The 14,266-nt window shown below is 36.5% G+C and overlaps 1 protein-coding gene across 3 annotated transcripts in view; it reads left to right on the top strand.

The window, feature by feature from the left end:
• The window catches only part of DENND1B (DENN domain containing 1B), a 216,040-nt gene that overhangs the window by 168,897 nt on the left and 32,877 nt on the right, over positions 1 to 14,266 (top strand). For 2 of the 3 annotated variants that reach the window (XM_089516490.1, XM_089516492.1), the window contains 5 exons: positions 2,187 to 2,277; positions 4,952 to 4,992; positions 5,493 to 5,561; positions 13,017 to 13,073; positions 13,873 to 13,983. In XM_089516490.1, the coding sequence (XP_089372616.1) occupies positions 2,187 to 2,277; positions 4,952 to 4,992; positions 5,493 to 5,561; positions 13,017 to 13,073; positions 13,873 to 13,983 (369 nt within the window). The remainder of the gene's footprint in view (positions 1 to 2,186; positions 2,278 to 4,951; positions 4,993 to 5,492; positions 5,562 to 13,016; positions 13,074 to 13,872; positions 13,984 to 14,266) is intronic. The other variant, XM_089516491.1, reaches the window with a different exon arrangement.

The following is a 14,266-nucleotide window of genomic DNA, read 5'->3' as shown; positions in this document are numbered from 1 at the left end:
TCGTCAGTGATAGTTTGTGGTTTGCTGCTACTGCTGTGTCTGCTTTTATCTTTTTTTCCCTCTTTTCTTTTTTTAAAATTATACTCATGGAACAGTTTGTTTCATGTCATCAGTCTATCCATTGACAAGCATCAGATTGTCACTGACAGGACTGTTTGGATAATCTGTGATAGTGTATGACAGTCAGCCAAATAATTAATTTCTATTGGCTCCTGTGTACACTTTCAGTTAACAGCGATTTAGTAGTAATTCATGTTGGAAAAAGTGCAATCAGTCAAATGCTTTCTCTGTTTATCTCATTCTTGGGCTACCTAACCCTGACAAAAATAGATTATAGCTTGAAAGCATTCTAAAATGTCAGTGCCTTTGGAGACTGGGGGAAGGCAGTGGTTTTATTAATCCTTTAAGGCAAAGTCAGGATTTTAACAAATCATTATCATTTCTTTCTGAGTTCTGTTGCATTGTTCTCTACTGTGGACATTCTAAATATTAGTTGTTGAAGATGGCTGATTCTACTTTGTAAATAGAATAGGGGTGGGTAGCCTTCAGAACTTACCGAGCTGCAACTGTCATCATTCCTTATAGTTGGCTTTGCTGCTCAAGACTGCTGGCAGTTACAGTGCTTAAACATTTGAAGAACCACATAGTTTCTACTTCCAATGTAAATATTGAGTTGAAGTGTACGGTATTCATTGACTGAATTTTTGACAGTCTGAACTGCTTTTGTCTTATTTTGCTAAAACTTAATTTGTGCAAATTTTAATTTAATTTTATTTATGTTAATGTTCTTGGCCAAATACGTGGAAAAATACTTGCTGTTTGTCTTAACATTTTCAAATTTTCAAATTTTATCTTTCAACTCATAAAAACTGCAAGGCAGATTAGAAAAGCAACCATTCACAAAAATATGTGAGAGACAGAAAAAAAACCTAATACCTAGTAGCATAAAGTAATAGCTAGCGGCATAAAGAAAAATAGTAGAATAGAAAATATAATGCTGTATGCTCCATTGCAAAGGTAAAGGTCCAAATAACTTTCAGAAAAGCTGGAGGATTTTGGATCTAAAGCAAAAGTGTTTGAACTATGTAGGTCTCCTTAGGCAAGGGCATTCCACAAAGGTAGTGCTATTACCGAGAAGGTCCTGCTTTTAGTAGACTCCCATAGAACTTATGGGCAAAAGCACTACCTCTGATGCTGAACAGAATATACATGGCATTGTATATAAAGAGAGTTGGTTATTCAGGTACCTGTGGCTAATGCCATTTAAACTTTGCAGATAAGAACCAGCAGCTTGAATTGCACTTGGAAATGAATAGGGAACCAGTGCAGAAATGAATAGGGAACCAGTGTCAAGCATCAAGTCCCAACCAGCAGCCCTGCCATACTGTTTTGTAATAGTTTTAATTATTTCTTTGATTTATATCCCACCTTTCTTCCAAATGGGACTCAAAATTTTCTGTCCCACATAAAGTACTGTAGAGTAGTCATGGCTGTGCCAAAATCTAATTCTTCAGGAAGGGATACAACAGCCAAAATAGTGAAAAGACACATGTTATGGCTGCATGCATTCTGCAAGGGACTTTTATGTGGCTCCTGATGGCTCTCCACTGCTTAAAAAGGAAAACTAGTAATTGCACTTCTGAAAGTCTCTGAGGGGATGCCCTATACTTTTCTGATACATCCAAACCCACTGAAACAAACCCCAAAGTAAAAACTGCTAGTGTGGTGGTTCAGGAGGGTTGGAAATGGGGTTGATGCAACCCCTGACCCTCTGGGGTTGCCCATCCATGTGCCATCTGAGGATATCTGTCTCTGCTGTAAGATGAAAGATGAAATTGCTTTTCTTTTTCAATGTTATTAAACTTATAAAATGCAATAGAATTGGCCCTCGGTATGTACAGATTCACCATTCATGCCTTGAAAATATTAAAAAAAAAATACCCAAAAGCAAATCTTGATTTTGCCATTTTGTATGAGAAGCACCATTTTACTATGCCATTGGATTTAATGGGACTTGAGCATCCATGAATTTTGGTTTCCCCAGAGGGTCCTGGAACCCAAATCCCAGCAGATACCAAGGGCCCACTATACAGTGCCAACTAATCTATTATTAGAAGCATCCTAACACATTTAACAAACGAGAAATGTATGATTCTTTAACAAAAACATCAACTTTTTTATTGCAGTTTATTGAAGGCCGGCTCGCAAAGCTCAATGCAGGGAAAGGATTCTCAGATATCTTTGAAGAAGAAATATCTTCAGGTGGCTTCAGTGGAGGTATATTTTTTTCTATCATACTTGATCCTATTTTCCTTTACATTGATGAAAAATGGCTATACTCTTTGAATTATAGGATTTCATCTTGGTACTGACCCCAAGGGAGTTCTTGCTAGTTCACCGAATAATTGTTAGATGTACAAAACAAATGAAACATTGCTGAAAATGCCAAATTGATAAAGTGGTTTCTGCTATTGGACCAATATTTTGTCACACTAATCACAAAAGGCAAGGTCATGTAAAAATCATGTTATTATGTATATAGTGATTAAAGATGCTATTGTTCTTCAGACTGTTATTAAATGCACTTCAACTCTAATGGGTATATAATTACGAAACTCTCATAGGTTTATAGATGGGGCAAGTACTTATGCAAAAGATTGGTCATCTATAACACCGGATTTTTTAACACTGAAGGCATTACTTGAATTTCATTTAAAATCTTTGTTTGTTTGTTTTTATGAGTAAATTGTCTATTTTCAGCACTCTTGGATTATCTGTGCATAAATATGTATGTATGTATACCAAATGTTCTCTTAGATAGGACAATACTACAGATTCATCAAGAAAAAGAGAAAAAGACATTTACCAAAACTGGTACCTTGTTCTTTGTCCTCTCTTTTAGTTAGACTGCACATAAAGACAGATGATACACAACCCTAGATAGAGTGCTTGTAAAGAGGTGGAATGTCAGTTTCAGCAGACATAAATGTTGCTATGTCAGTTCAAAAGTGCACTTAATCTTAATTTTTTAAAGAGTAAGATTAATGTTAATTTAAAGAGTCAAAATGTATATAACTTAGAAAAATGGTTACCATAATTTTTGCATGCTCAGTTATTTGCTTTGTGCTGTAACTTTAATGTGTTTTCTTGGAAGTAAGTTCAATAGAATAACCTGGGAGATAACTCCCAAATTAATATGCATAAAATCGGGCTACACATTATTTTAGGTATTTTCAGGAATAATACAGCTGGTTTACATTAGAGGCATTTCAATGCATTAGAAGAATGCTTCACAGATTCTCTGATGTAGGGACCAGCAGTTTCTCTTCCCCCCCCCCCCCCCCCCCAGTTTGCCAGTTATGGGCACCATATTTGTGCCCATTGGCTACTGGTCTTTTTGTCACTGATCTGGAGACAACCACTTTCAGTTGCAGTCTAGTAGCATAGATGTCAATTCAGCTATATTCTCAGTCTCACCCTGGTTTCCTATCTAGTCTTGAAATCATTCTTCAATATTAAATAGTTTCTGGTGCAAGAATGGAAAGTTTTAAATAGAACCATTGTATTGTCAAAGAAATTGTAGGCCTGAAATTTCTAGATCATGTAACAGTTATGTAGGTGGTCTTTGTAGTAGAACTACATGACATTGCAGGCCAGAAACGTCAAGCTTGAGTAAAGCAGAAGATTGCATGTTGAGTGTTTGTATGTGACTTCATGTGGAAAAACAACAGGTGGGAGGAAATGGTGAACCCTTGCCTACACATCTATCCTAGCCATTTTTCTTCCAGCCATTTTCTGAGAACAAAAATGAAATTTAGTGGCAGAAAAATAACCTGGATTGAGCACCCCCAACTCCCTTTTGTGTACACTAGAAGCTGTTTCATACTGGGTCAGATTATTTAACTTTCTGTCATTTTGACTGTCAGCAGTTCTCCAATCTCTCAAGGAACAACTCTCTCACACAATTTACTACCTGATCCTTTTAACAGAGTTAACCTGGGGTCTTATGCGTGTAATGTTTGTGCTTTCTCATTGAGTTGCTCCCTCCCCATTTCTTTACTAGGGGGGCACTTGCTATGCGACTGCTTAGCCGAAGTCTGTATTTGAAGGCAGGGATTTACCACCATGGATTACTCTTCCCATAGAAATGTTTAATATGAGGTGTTTTGGCTCGATTCCAAAAAATGCAGAGTAAACAGAATTCCCTCCCACCTCCACCCCAGCTCTAGATGTTAGCCTTGTTATTGTGCTTAAGAGGCTTTTGAAAGACTGTTATAAATTCCACATATTCCCTGGGAAACATTTGCATATACTTTTTTTCATGTTCCAGCTATAAATCTAGTTAGCAATTGTCATTGCCTTTCATACTTGCCTCAGAATTAAACTAAATTCACTTTTAATATTATCTGAGAAGTAAATGCATAATCTTGACTTATTCTAGTAAACAGTTTCAAAAGCAAAGCTACCTCTTTCAGCCATCGAATTTTAACTTGACCATTGTGAGCAATTTATTAGAGTAATAGTACCCAGTGAACATATATATGTCTGTAGTTTTCCCATTTGCCTCATTTTCTTTACCTACAAAGGTAGTAGCTACTGTTGATGGAAAAAAAGAATGAAAGAAAGCAAGCTGTCATTTAACACTGTAATAAATAACCCCTTACACCCACTTGAAACCTGTATAAACAAAACCAAATTTCAATATATTTTGAGGGGATTTAAAGAAGCATAAAACCAGTATTTTGACACAAAAAACCTTGCAATTTGTTGATACATCAGATGTAGCTTCCCTTAGGCAAAGCTATAAATGTTATTGGAACTAAAACCAAAGGAAATACCATGTTTAGTATCTGAAATTTGAATCTTTGAAATTTAGTAGAAAGTTAAGATTATGTGTAAATAAATATATGACAAATATTGTTTGTATTTTTCCTTTTAATTTGCATTTTAGGAAATTCAAGATCATATCACCAGTGGGTATGTACAGTAAAGGTACGAGCATATGCCAGTATTATATACTCTGGTATCTGCAGTAGAAAATATGTCAGTAGCATCCATCCTCTACTACAGTGTGATAATATTCATGTTTGGTAACTTACAGGGAAATGTCTGGGAATATATACAATAGATATGAAAATATATGCACAATGAACTTCCGGACAAGCTACTCTGCACAACATCCATTTGTGTAATCAGAGCTTAGAAAGGAGAACGTCTTGGTGGATTGTTTCCTGTAAGATTACATTAGAGTACAATGATAAATATTTCTGCTGTAGAAATGATATATTACAGCCTTTGGGTGGTACTAGACAAAAGTAGACGAAAGACAGCTGTGGAAATTTGCAGAAGTGGCATATGAGGGGGATGGTACTGGGAAATGCATTTTAAGTCAACCAAGGAGGTAGCATTTTGTTTCTGAATTAGAATGTTTAACATATGCTGAGAGTATGTTTTGTATATTCCAGAATATTTATATATCTTATATATTTCAGAAAGGAGGTGCCTTGATCAACACAGCAATGAACAAAGCCAGCCCAGCAATGAGAACAGTATACCGATATGTAAGATGTATTCCTTTGTGCTTACCCAAGAAAGTGCATGTCCTGTTCTTATTCAAGATATTGCAAAATATTATTTCATTTACTTGCCCCATCCTGAAAGGAAAGGGGGTGTAATAATAGATTAGACCAGAGGCAGAAAGAATGGTAGTTTCTTTTATAGATATTGCTATTGACCCAAAGGAAAGGGATCACCTTAGTTTATTCCACTTTTCTGTCCTAAGTATTAACTGCCAATTCTGATTACAACACTGCTTTGGAGCCCTTATTCTAGCTATATAATTTTTCAATAATTCCTTTATATGTTTAGATATAAAGGCTATAAATACATTCTAATTTTCGGAATAGTAACTTTGAAATAATTACAGAAATCAAGATCCAGACATTTATAAATTATAAATAAAATAATAATAAACATATCCATCGGATTTATACAGTTTAGATGCAAATGTTGCAGTCCACTTGACTTTTCCTTTTTCTTTCTAAACACTGCAAGAAAAATAAAAAGAATAGTTATTTACAGGTTTGTAATCTCTTTCAGTTCAACTCACTATGTTTTGCCATTGGCTTTTATGAATGTGATGAATTCTACTAACTGGAATACCTGATAGTATTTCTCCAGGTTGAGCATGTCCAGAAATTATTGTAGGATCGAAACGGACGGCCATGAAGGCAAACACACACCATAGTTCTGAAAGTGCCCTCTGCCACCAGCCCAAATAGGAGAGGAAAAGATCTGCTCCTATTTGGGTTGGTTTTCGGCAGCCTTAGGCAACCCCCTGGGCACTCCGGGGACGTGTGTCCTCAAAATGTTGTGGCCGCAGAGCGACTTGAAGCCAACCCTGTCTGATTCGCTGGGTGTCTTCCAGGCATCTTAGGAGTGTGCACCAACAAAACGCCACGTCCCCAAGCCAACTGGAATCCAGCATTTATGGCCGGTCTGTTTTGGGACGTAGATATGTATTTTTTACCATTAACAAGTCTCATTTTTCTCCCTATGAAGAAAACTTTTCAAATCTACCTGCCTATCATTAAATATTTTTAGCTGTGATATAAGAGATATGATATAAAGTAAAACTATAAAATTTAGTAAAGTATGTGCTTTGACAAGAGCTAACAATGATAAATGAAACAGAGCCCAATCATTTAACATTTGTTTAATATGCAAGTACAACTGTTTATAGTTTGTAAGAATGTGGTGTGTGACGTCGATTGTCAGAAACATTCGAAGATATTTAATGCTAGAGTAACTGAGGGTTAAAATTTCTTTTGAGTTTACTGCCCTCATATCAACACCTAAAAGAAAGAGAAGAACAAAATTTACATCCATGCTATGTTCTCTCTTTTCTTTTCACACCTGTGAGCATATTTTGATTAATTCAGCTAAAGGCAAAAGTAAAAAGAAGCAGATATAAGGGACAGCCCTGTGTGATTCTGTGAAACTCTGAAGACTGTGAAAGAACAAGCCATTTCCATGCACTACTATTTGTGACCACTAATGTAGTGAACTAAGCCTCTAACAAAATCTTACCGTATAGTCATTCTTTCTAATATTTCAAACATGAAGCACCATTCAAGGCAGTCAAAAGCATTTTAAGCATCTAGAGAAACAATTGCTGTGTTGGACCTATATGTTGTTTCCTGCATTCTTATTATGCGTTTGGGTATAGCAGCAATATACTGTATGCAAATGTTTAACAACAACAAAATTAACCGAATACATAGTAAATTTTATTACGTGATCATGTGTTAAAGCTTTATTGACCTTGTTCTAATTTCTTGACTAAAGTCTCCATTTTGGTTGATAACTCAATCAAGAATGGTTAGATAGAAAATCTTTATCTATTTCAATGTCTTCATTATCTATTTTTAAATTATGTAGTTCTTCTGTGGTCATTATTTTTGTTTCTCAATGTTCAGCTGTAACGCACTGTGGCAACCGAGAGTCCTGGGTTACACAGGATTCCTCTCCTGCCTTTTCCTATGTAGTTTGAGGCTTTTCTTTCCTCAGAACTATGAATCTAACCCTAGGTCCTTCCACTTTCTTCCACTTCTTTACTATTAAGTGTTCTTATATACTTGATAGCGTATTTCAGATGTTTTTACAGAATAATTGCTTCAGGCCACTCCTTTCTAAACAAGAAGAAAATCACATTTATTTACAGAAAGAGCTTATGATAATATTTCTTTTAGTAGTTGGTTCTCAAAGCTTGTGGTTACAAAGTGTACTTTTTTTCACTGGTTCCAAATTGACTTGGGTTCAGTTCACTCAAGAACTTCAGTTACCTTTCAACTGTGTTTTAGTTGTTTACACACACCTTCCACTAAAGCTCATTGATTAGGAGTATAAATCCTATGAATCTTTAGCTTTATTCATGAATTACAGTTCTACAGAATAATGTGGGTCTGAGCCTTCCCTTTACTGGCTTTCCACTGCTCAAAGCACGTATCACTTCATACTGATTTCACAGGACTTCTTTTGTTCTTCTGAAATCTTTCCTCCTTATATGGGAATCTGAATCCCCTTTCAGGGCTAACCCCTCAGTTCCAACTGCACTCTTGTTCTAAAACACACTCATCACCTCTCAATAAAAATCACCTTTTATAGCTGCTCATCAGGTAGACCCCCACCATTTTGCCAACCTGAGTCCGATTGGCTGTTCTGAAATTCAATTCTGTCAGTGTCTCTCCACACCCACCTTTTGCATTTCCTCAACTTTCATCAGTAGTCTTTCCAAGTCTTTTGGTATTTTCTGCTAGTAATATGGTGCCATCTATATATCTTCAATGGTTGATGTTTCTTCCCCAATTTTCACACATTTCCCTGAGTCTAATATCAATAGGATTTAGATAGGATGATAAAATGCAACTATGTCTAACTGCCTTGCTTATTGGAAAACATTCTGTTTCTCCGTGTTCTGTCCTGATAGTGACTTCTTATCTGGAGTATAGCTTACGCATCAACAGAATACCAAATTTCTAATTAGTCTTAAAATCTGATATATTTTTTGTAGGTGTGCCTAGGTCATTTATGTTTTATGACAATATCCAAATTAACTGATTGGTTTTAATATTCTTACCCATATAACCAACTGAAACATTTAATTATTGATTAGCATTTTAACTATAAATTAACTTGCAAAGAGTGCCTTCCTCCCAGTTCCTTTCCCCACCACTCCCTATATCCGATCCCATCTTTGGTAAAAAGAAACATGTTACAAAACTTCTAACTATGAAGTTAGTCCATATTTGGTATAATAGGGAAGCCAAGAGTATCACTATATCTCTGAGACCAAATCTCTGAACATCCAGGTGCCTGCTAATAATAGACAATTGATGATTTCAGTTGATAATCTGGAGAGAGTCAGCATTGCATAGTGGTTTGACCATTAGACTATGACTCCAGAGACCAGGGTTCAGATATCCACTGAGCCATGGAAACCCACTGGGAGACCTTGGAAAAGTTACATTCTTTTAAGTTTCAGAAGAGGCAAAAGCTAACCCCTTCTGAGGTTGCCAAGAAAACCCTGTGATAGGTTTGCCTTATAACATAAGTTGTAAATGACTTGAAAGCCCGCAACAATAACAATTTGGAATTACAGATAAAAAGCCAAAAACAAAAATGAAGGGAGAGTAAGGGGCTGTACAGATTGCCTCTAAGGGCCGGAATGCAGCTGCCACTTTCCTGGCCAGATAGGGGACTGCAGCAACCTCATGCTGTGGCCCCAATCTGGCCTCTTGGCTTCAGGCCTATATCATCTTGGTTTCTGTGTCAGGGTCACATTGCTGCAGTCATTTTACCACTTTTATTATTAAGTCCTCCTTACCTTCTTCTCAACAAAGTTATGAAAATATTTTGCAAGTATTATATCTTTTATGAAGTCAAAGGCTTTTCCAGCCGGCATCCATACTTTTTTGTGGGTTTTTCAGATTATGAGTTGCCAGCCACAGCTTCTGGCGAAATGTCAAGAATAAACTCTTTTAGAACATGGCCTCATAGCCCGAAAAACTCACAAAAACTATTATTTCTTTTTCTTTTTCCATCATTTATTCCATATTTCCTGCATTTTGGCTTGCATGTCTGTTTGTCTGGTTTCCTGTTGAAGACACACACCTGCATTTATTTCTGCATCTTTAATCTTTGAATTAATTTCAGACAAATTCTTCAATAGGCTTCAAAGCTTCTTTTAAGTTGGCATTAAACGTCAGGAATAAACTCTTCTAGAACATGGCCACGTAGCCCGAAAAACCCACAAAAAACTATTGGCATTAATTGTTTCAACAATATTTTCATGTCTCAGTTTACTGCCCCCACCAGCTTAGCCTTGCTTCCATTTACTTAATTCACAGCACCTGACTCCATTTCATGGTCATGTCCCTCTGATGCCTTGCTTTGGTTTGAAAGTTCATATATATGAGTCTGAGGATATTTATGGCATCTTTTTTCCTTCTTTTCTCTTAGTTCTTTTCATCCCTTAATATTTCAGATTAATTTATTCCTATTTTTTCAGTTTTAATTGCTTTGATTTATTTGTTTTATGATAGTCTGGGTGCAGACAGACAGAATTGCTCTGGTGCACCCAGAGCAATTCTATTCTACTGCCATTTCTCCCAGTAGCAAGCCACACATACACCACCACCAACATGATTTGGTGCCAACATGCCTGAGAACTGTAGCTACATACTGCTTGGCTAAACTAGTCTTAATACTAAAGATGCCTCCTCTCCAAAATAGTTGGCTTGTCCTAAGGAGTTATGGCACAGAAATTGGTGCTTTGCCAGAAGTGAAGCCAGATGGCACGGTGTAAGTTTTGTACTCCTTCATTTTACATGGATGATGTCTGACCATTGGGAGAGGTTGTGTGTAAAGCATCCCTAAATGTCAAATGTGAAAGACAGACTTCCCTTCCTGAAAAAATTATTCTCCCAAATCACAGCCTTCCTTTGAGGCCCCAGTCATCAATAAATAAATAAGTTCCTTAATCTCATTTTTAAAAGAGATTTTTTAATTATACATAGTGAACTTATGAAGAAAAATAATCCAGGTAAATACATTAAAGACACTGTGTGTATTCATGTGCTCATTTATAATTTATATACACTTCATTAATAGACTGGTTGAAAATTATGATTCCCTTTTTTGCGCTACTGGATATACTCCTTCAGTTTTCCCACTTATATTCCTGAGGCTGTTCATTCTGGATCTGCCTATCTTTATAAACACTACTAGATTCTGATTGCAAGGATCCTCTGGCAAAGTCCTCTCTGATGGGTTTCCCTTCTACATTGGTGTGTTTGCTGCTATTGATGATAGCAGGAGCAGACACTATTTTACTTCCCCACAGTGCCCTGACACATTATCTGCAATGCAGTGGGACCTCAAAATGGCAGCTTCTCAGACTTTGCCATGGGAAAACACCATATTTATCAGTAACTGGCTTTTTCAAGGTTCACTCAGCCTCCACAAAGATACAGGCCCTGCCTGTACTTAAACTAAACCTCATTGCACTGAAACACTGGGCACAAATCATATCCCATATAGGTTGAGTTTCCCTTATCTGGAATGCCAAAATCCTGAATACTCCAAAATCCAAAATGGTCCATATGGCTGTCTGAGATAGCGACAGCTTTGCTTTCTGATGGTTCAGTATACACAAACTTGGTTTCATGCACAAAATTATTAAGAATAATATGTATTAAATTACTTTCTGGCTATGTGTATAAGGTGTGTGCAAAACATACATGAATTTCATGTTTAGACTTCAATCCTATCTCCAAGATAATTCATTATGTATATGCAAATATTCCAAAATCCAAAACATTTCTGGTCCCGAGCATTTTGGATAAGAGAGACTTATGTGTAGACTTGTAGAACTATTCATGCTTTCTATAGCAATGCATTTCCAAATGTGTATTCCAGTTTAGAAGTCTGTCCTCACTGCATAGTTTAAAATGGAATATGCACATAGAATGCACATGCCTGGCTACACAGGAGTGTGCATGCTGCTTATTTGTGCTGTAATGTCTTCACACTACACTTCACACTAAAGAGGACTCTTTGGCCTCACTTCAATTACTGGCCATATTTATAGTTGACTGATTGAATCCATGGGATTTATTTGCCACTCAGCCATTGAATCACTGGGTGTACTCTACTCTCACATTGTATTTATGCTGAAGAAACTTGAGTGTGTAATCAACTTGATTACAATATCTAAGATCCTTGGATTTTGATTATGCTCTGTGGGAGTTATTGAAGTTGTAACTCTAAAATGTATAGATTGCCACGCTGTCTACCCCTGGTATAATCTTTGGAAATCCTTGAATGCACATCTCATTTGCTTGCAGTCTCTTTCTGTGGAGAGAGAGAATACTTTCTTAAAAATACCAGTTTAGTGGAATGGATTGTCTGCAGCTCGTTTCTGTCCCCAAGTCCTTGTAACTGTGAGGGACGGTCCCTGTTACAGTTCAATCTTTATTAAGATTGTGAACTATATTGATAACATTTTGTTATATGGCAGCATATCAACATCACTATTTTTTTAAAAAGTGACCTGTACACCTGTCTTTCCCAGTAGCTAAGCTGTGCAAAAAAACCACAAAAAACCCCCTACTATACATTGGAGCTTCAATTGTAGGAAATCCAACAGCTAAATTGGATCCAAATGAGTGCCTAATGAAACTACTTTTGCTTCTCTTTAAATGAACCCCTACTTTTTTGGAGAATGCATTCATTACCTAGATAATGTGTGTGCAATTACATGGCCTCTAAGAATGGTTACTTTATCTCCAGATTAAAGGGAGGTATAAGGAGCCCTGGTGGCATGATGATTAAATGCAGGTACTGCAATCACTCACAGCCCCAAGGTTGTGAGTTCAGTCCCAGGCACAAAGTCCACTCAGCCTTCCATCCTTTTGTGGGTTGGTAAAATGAGTACCCAGCTTGTTGTGGACAATTGGCTTACACATTGTAAACTGCTTAGGGATTGCTAGTTCACTGATAAGCAGTATAGAAATGCACTTGCTGTTACTATAACTTTCATTTTGTTTCAGGCTGAAATGCCAAAAAATGGAATAAAAGCTGATTCTTTTAATTCAATGAAAGCTGGCAATACTGAGAAATACTCTGGTACATGAAACAGCTAAGATGTGGAACACAACTAACCTAACCTTTTCCCACTCAACAGGTGGTTGAACTTACATCTTAGAAATACTGAAGTATTGGCCTAATTAGTGTATTCTTGAAATCCAGATATGAATCTGCCAAAATTCAACTCTTACCGCTCTCAGACCTTATTAGCAATCATGTGTGAAATTAACAAAGGAAGTAATTTCCCTTTATTATACCACATAATGCGAGATATTTAATTTCTAATTAAATTTCATCTCATAGTGCACTCTTCAAACCATTGTTTTGCAAATTCACTTACTTCTTTTTTTCTGTTTCTTTTTTCATAGGCAAAAAATCATGCAAAACAGGGAATAAAAGAGGTGAAGAGTAAGTTGAAACACAAGGTATGTAACATACTTTGTAATTTCTTACCTTGTTTCTTGCTTCATTTTGAAGCACATACCTTACAAATCCCACAAGATTTGTGTTTTTAATGACTTTTGAAATATGCTTAGCCCTTTGTTCAACAATACATTTTTTATAACGAGCCCTCTGGCAACTATCTGTCATTCCATGCATCCACTTGAATAATCTCTTTATTGTTTGCATATTTATCATGGAAAAACAGAGGTCTTCAAAGATACGTTAACAGGATGTATGTTTTCATAAAGCTGATTGCTTTGATATCACAATTGAAGCCTTTGCTTCAAGCTGAGAATTTAAGGCAAATGAGTTTTACCAGAGAAATGTGATTTAGAAAGTGTAGTTGTCTGTTTAGGTTTCATGAGATCTGTAAATGGTGGCAGTACTTTAGCATGCTAAAGCCTCTTTGACTTTCAAGAGCAACAATATAAAACTATTGGAAGCATCTCATAAAGATACTTTTTGTACCTTTGGATTAGTGTTTTTATTTGTTAACTGAAGCATTCATTTGTTAAAAGAATAGCTTTAATATTACTGCTTTCCTTCTCAAGTTCACAGCAAAACGTATAAATTGGGTTACAATTGTTCCTGAGTGAATACTTCCTCTAGCTGAAAAGTGATTTGGCAGCTATAACATAGAACTACAGTGTTTAAGATCTTTACGGTGACTTCAATTTCTTACGACATGTTTTCTCCATCTGTTTGTGCAGAATAATTCTGGTGCTGTATATATGTATGTGCATGCATAAAGGTTTTTCAATCCTAACTTTTGTTCTGTAGGAAACAGAAGATGAGTATGGAACTTGTAGCTCAGGTTTTGTGCAATACACTCCAATCTACATGTTGCCCAACCCACAGAGACTAAATACAGAAAAGAGACGACTTGCACAGGTAAACCACACACTATTATTTCATTATCACTACCTCAGACATTTTTTTAAAAAATCTTCTTCCCATTAGAAAACATTGAAGAAATGAAACTTGTTGTCGTTGTTCAGAATGAGTGTAGAAAACAAACGTGCATGACTAGATTTCTACTTTTTCCTGCTTAAGGGTGAGCAAATTGGCCACTGCCCCCACAAAGTTGCTCACCTCTAATTTACCCCAATGTTGTCTTCTCTAGCAGAGACTCTCCAGCATCACCATACTTTTCTAGTCCTGCCACCTGAGATAA

The sequence above is a fragment of the Sceloporus occidentalis genome, unplaced genomic scaffold (genome assembly GCF_023333645.1).
Source record: "Sceloporus occidentalis isolate IW3139 unplaced genomic scaffold, rSceOcc1.0.p SCAF_3, whole genome shotgun sequence".
Taxonomy (NCBI): Eukaryota; Metazoa; Chordata; class Lepidosauria; order Squamata; family Phrynosomatidae; genus Sceloporus; species Sceloporus occidentalis.
Note: the sequence above shows the minus strand (reverse complement) of the source record. Positions and strands in the feature narration are given on the sequence as shown.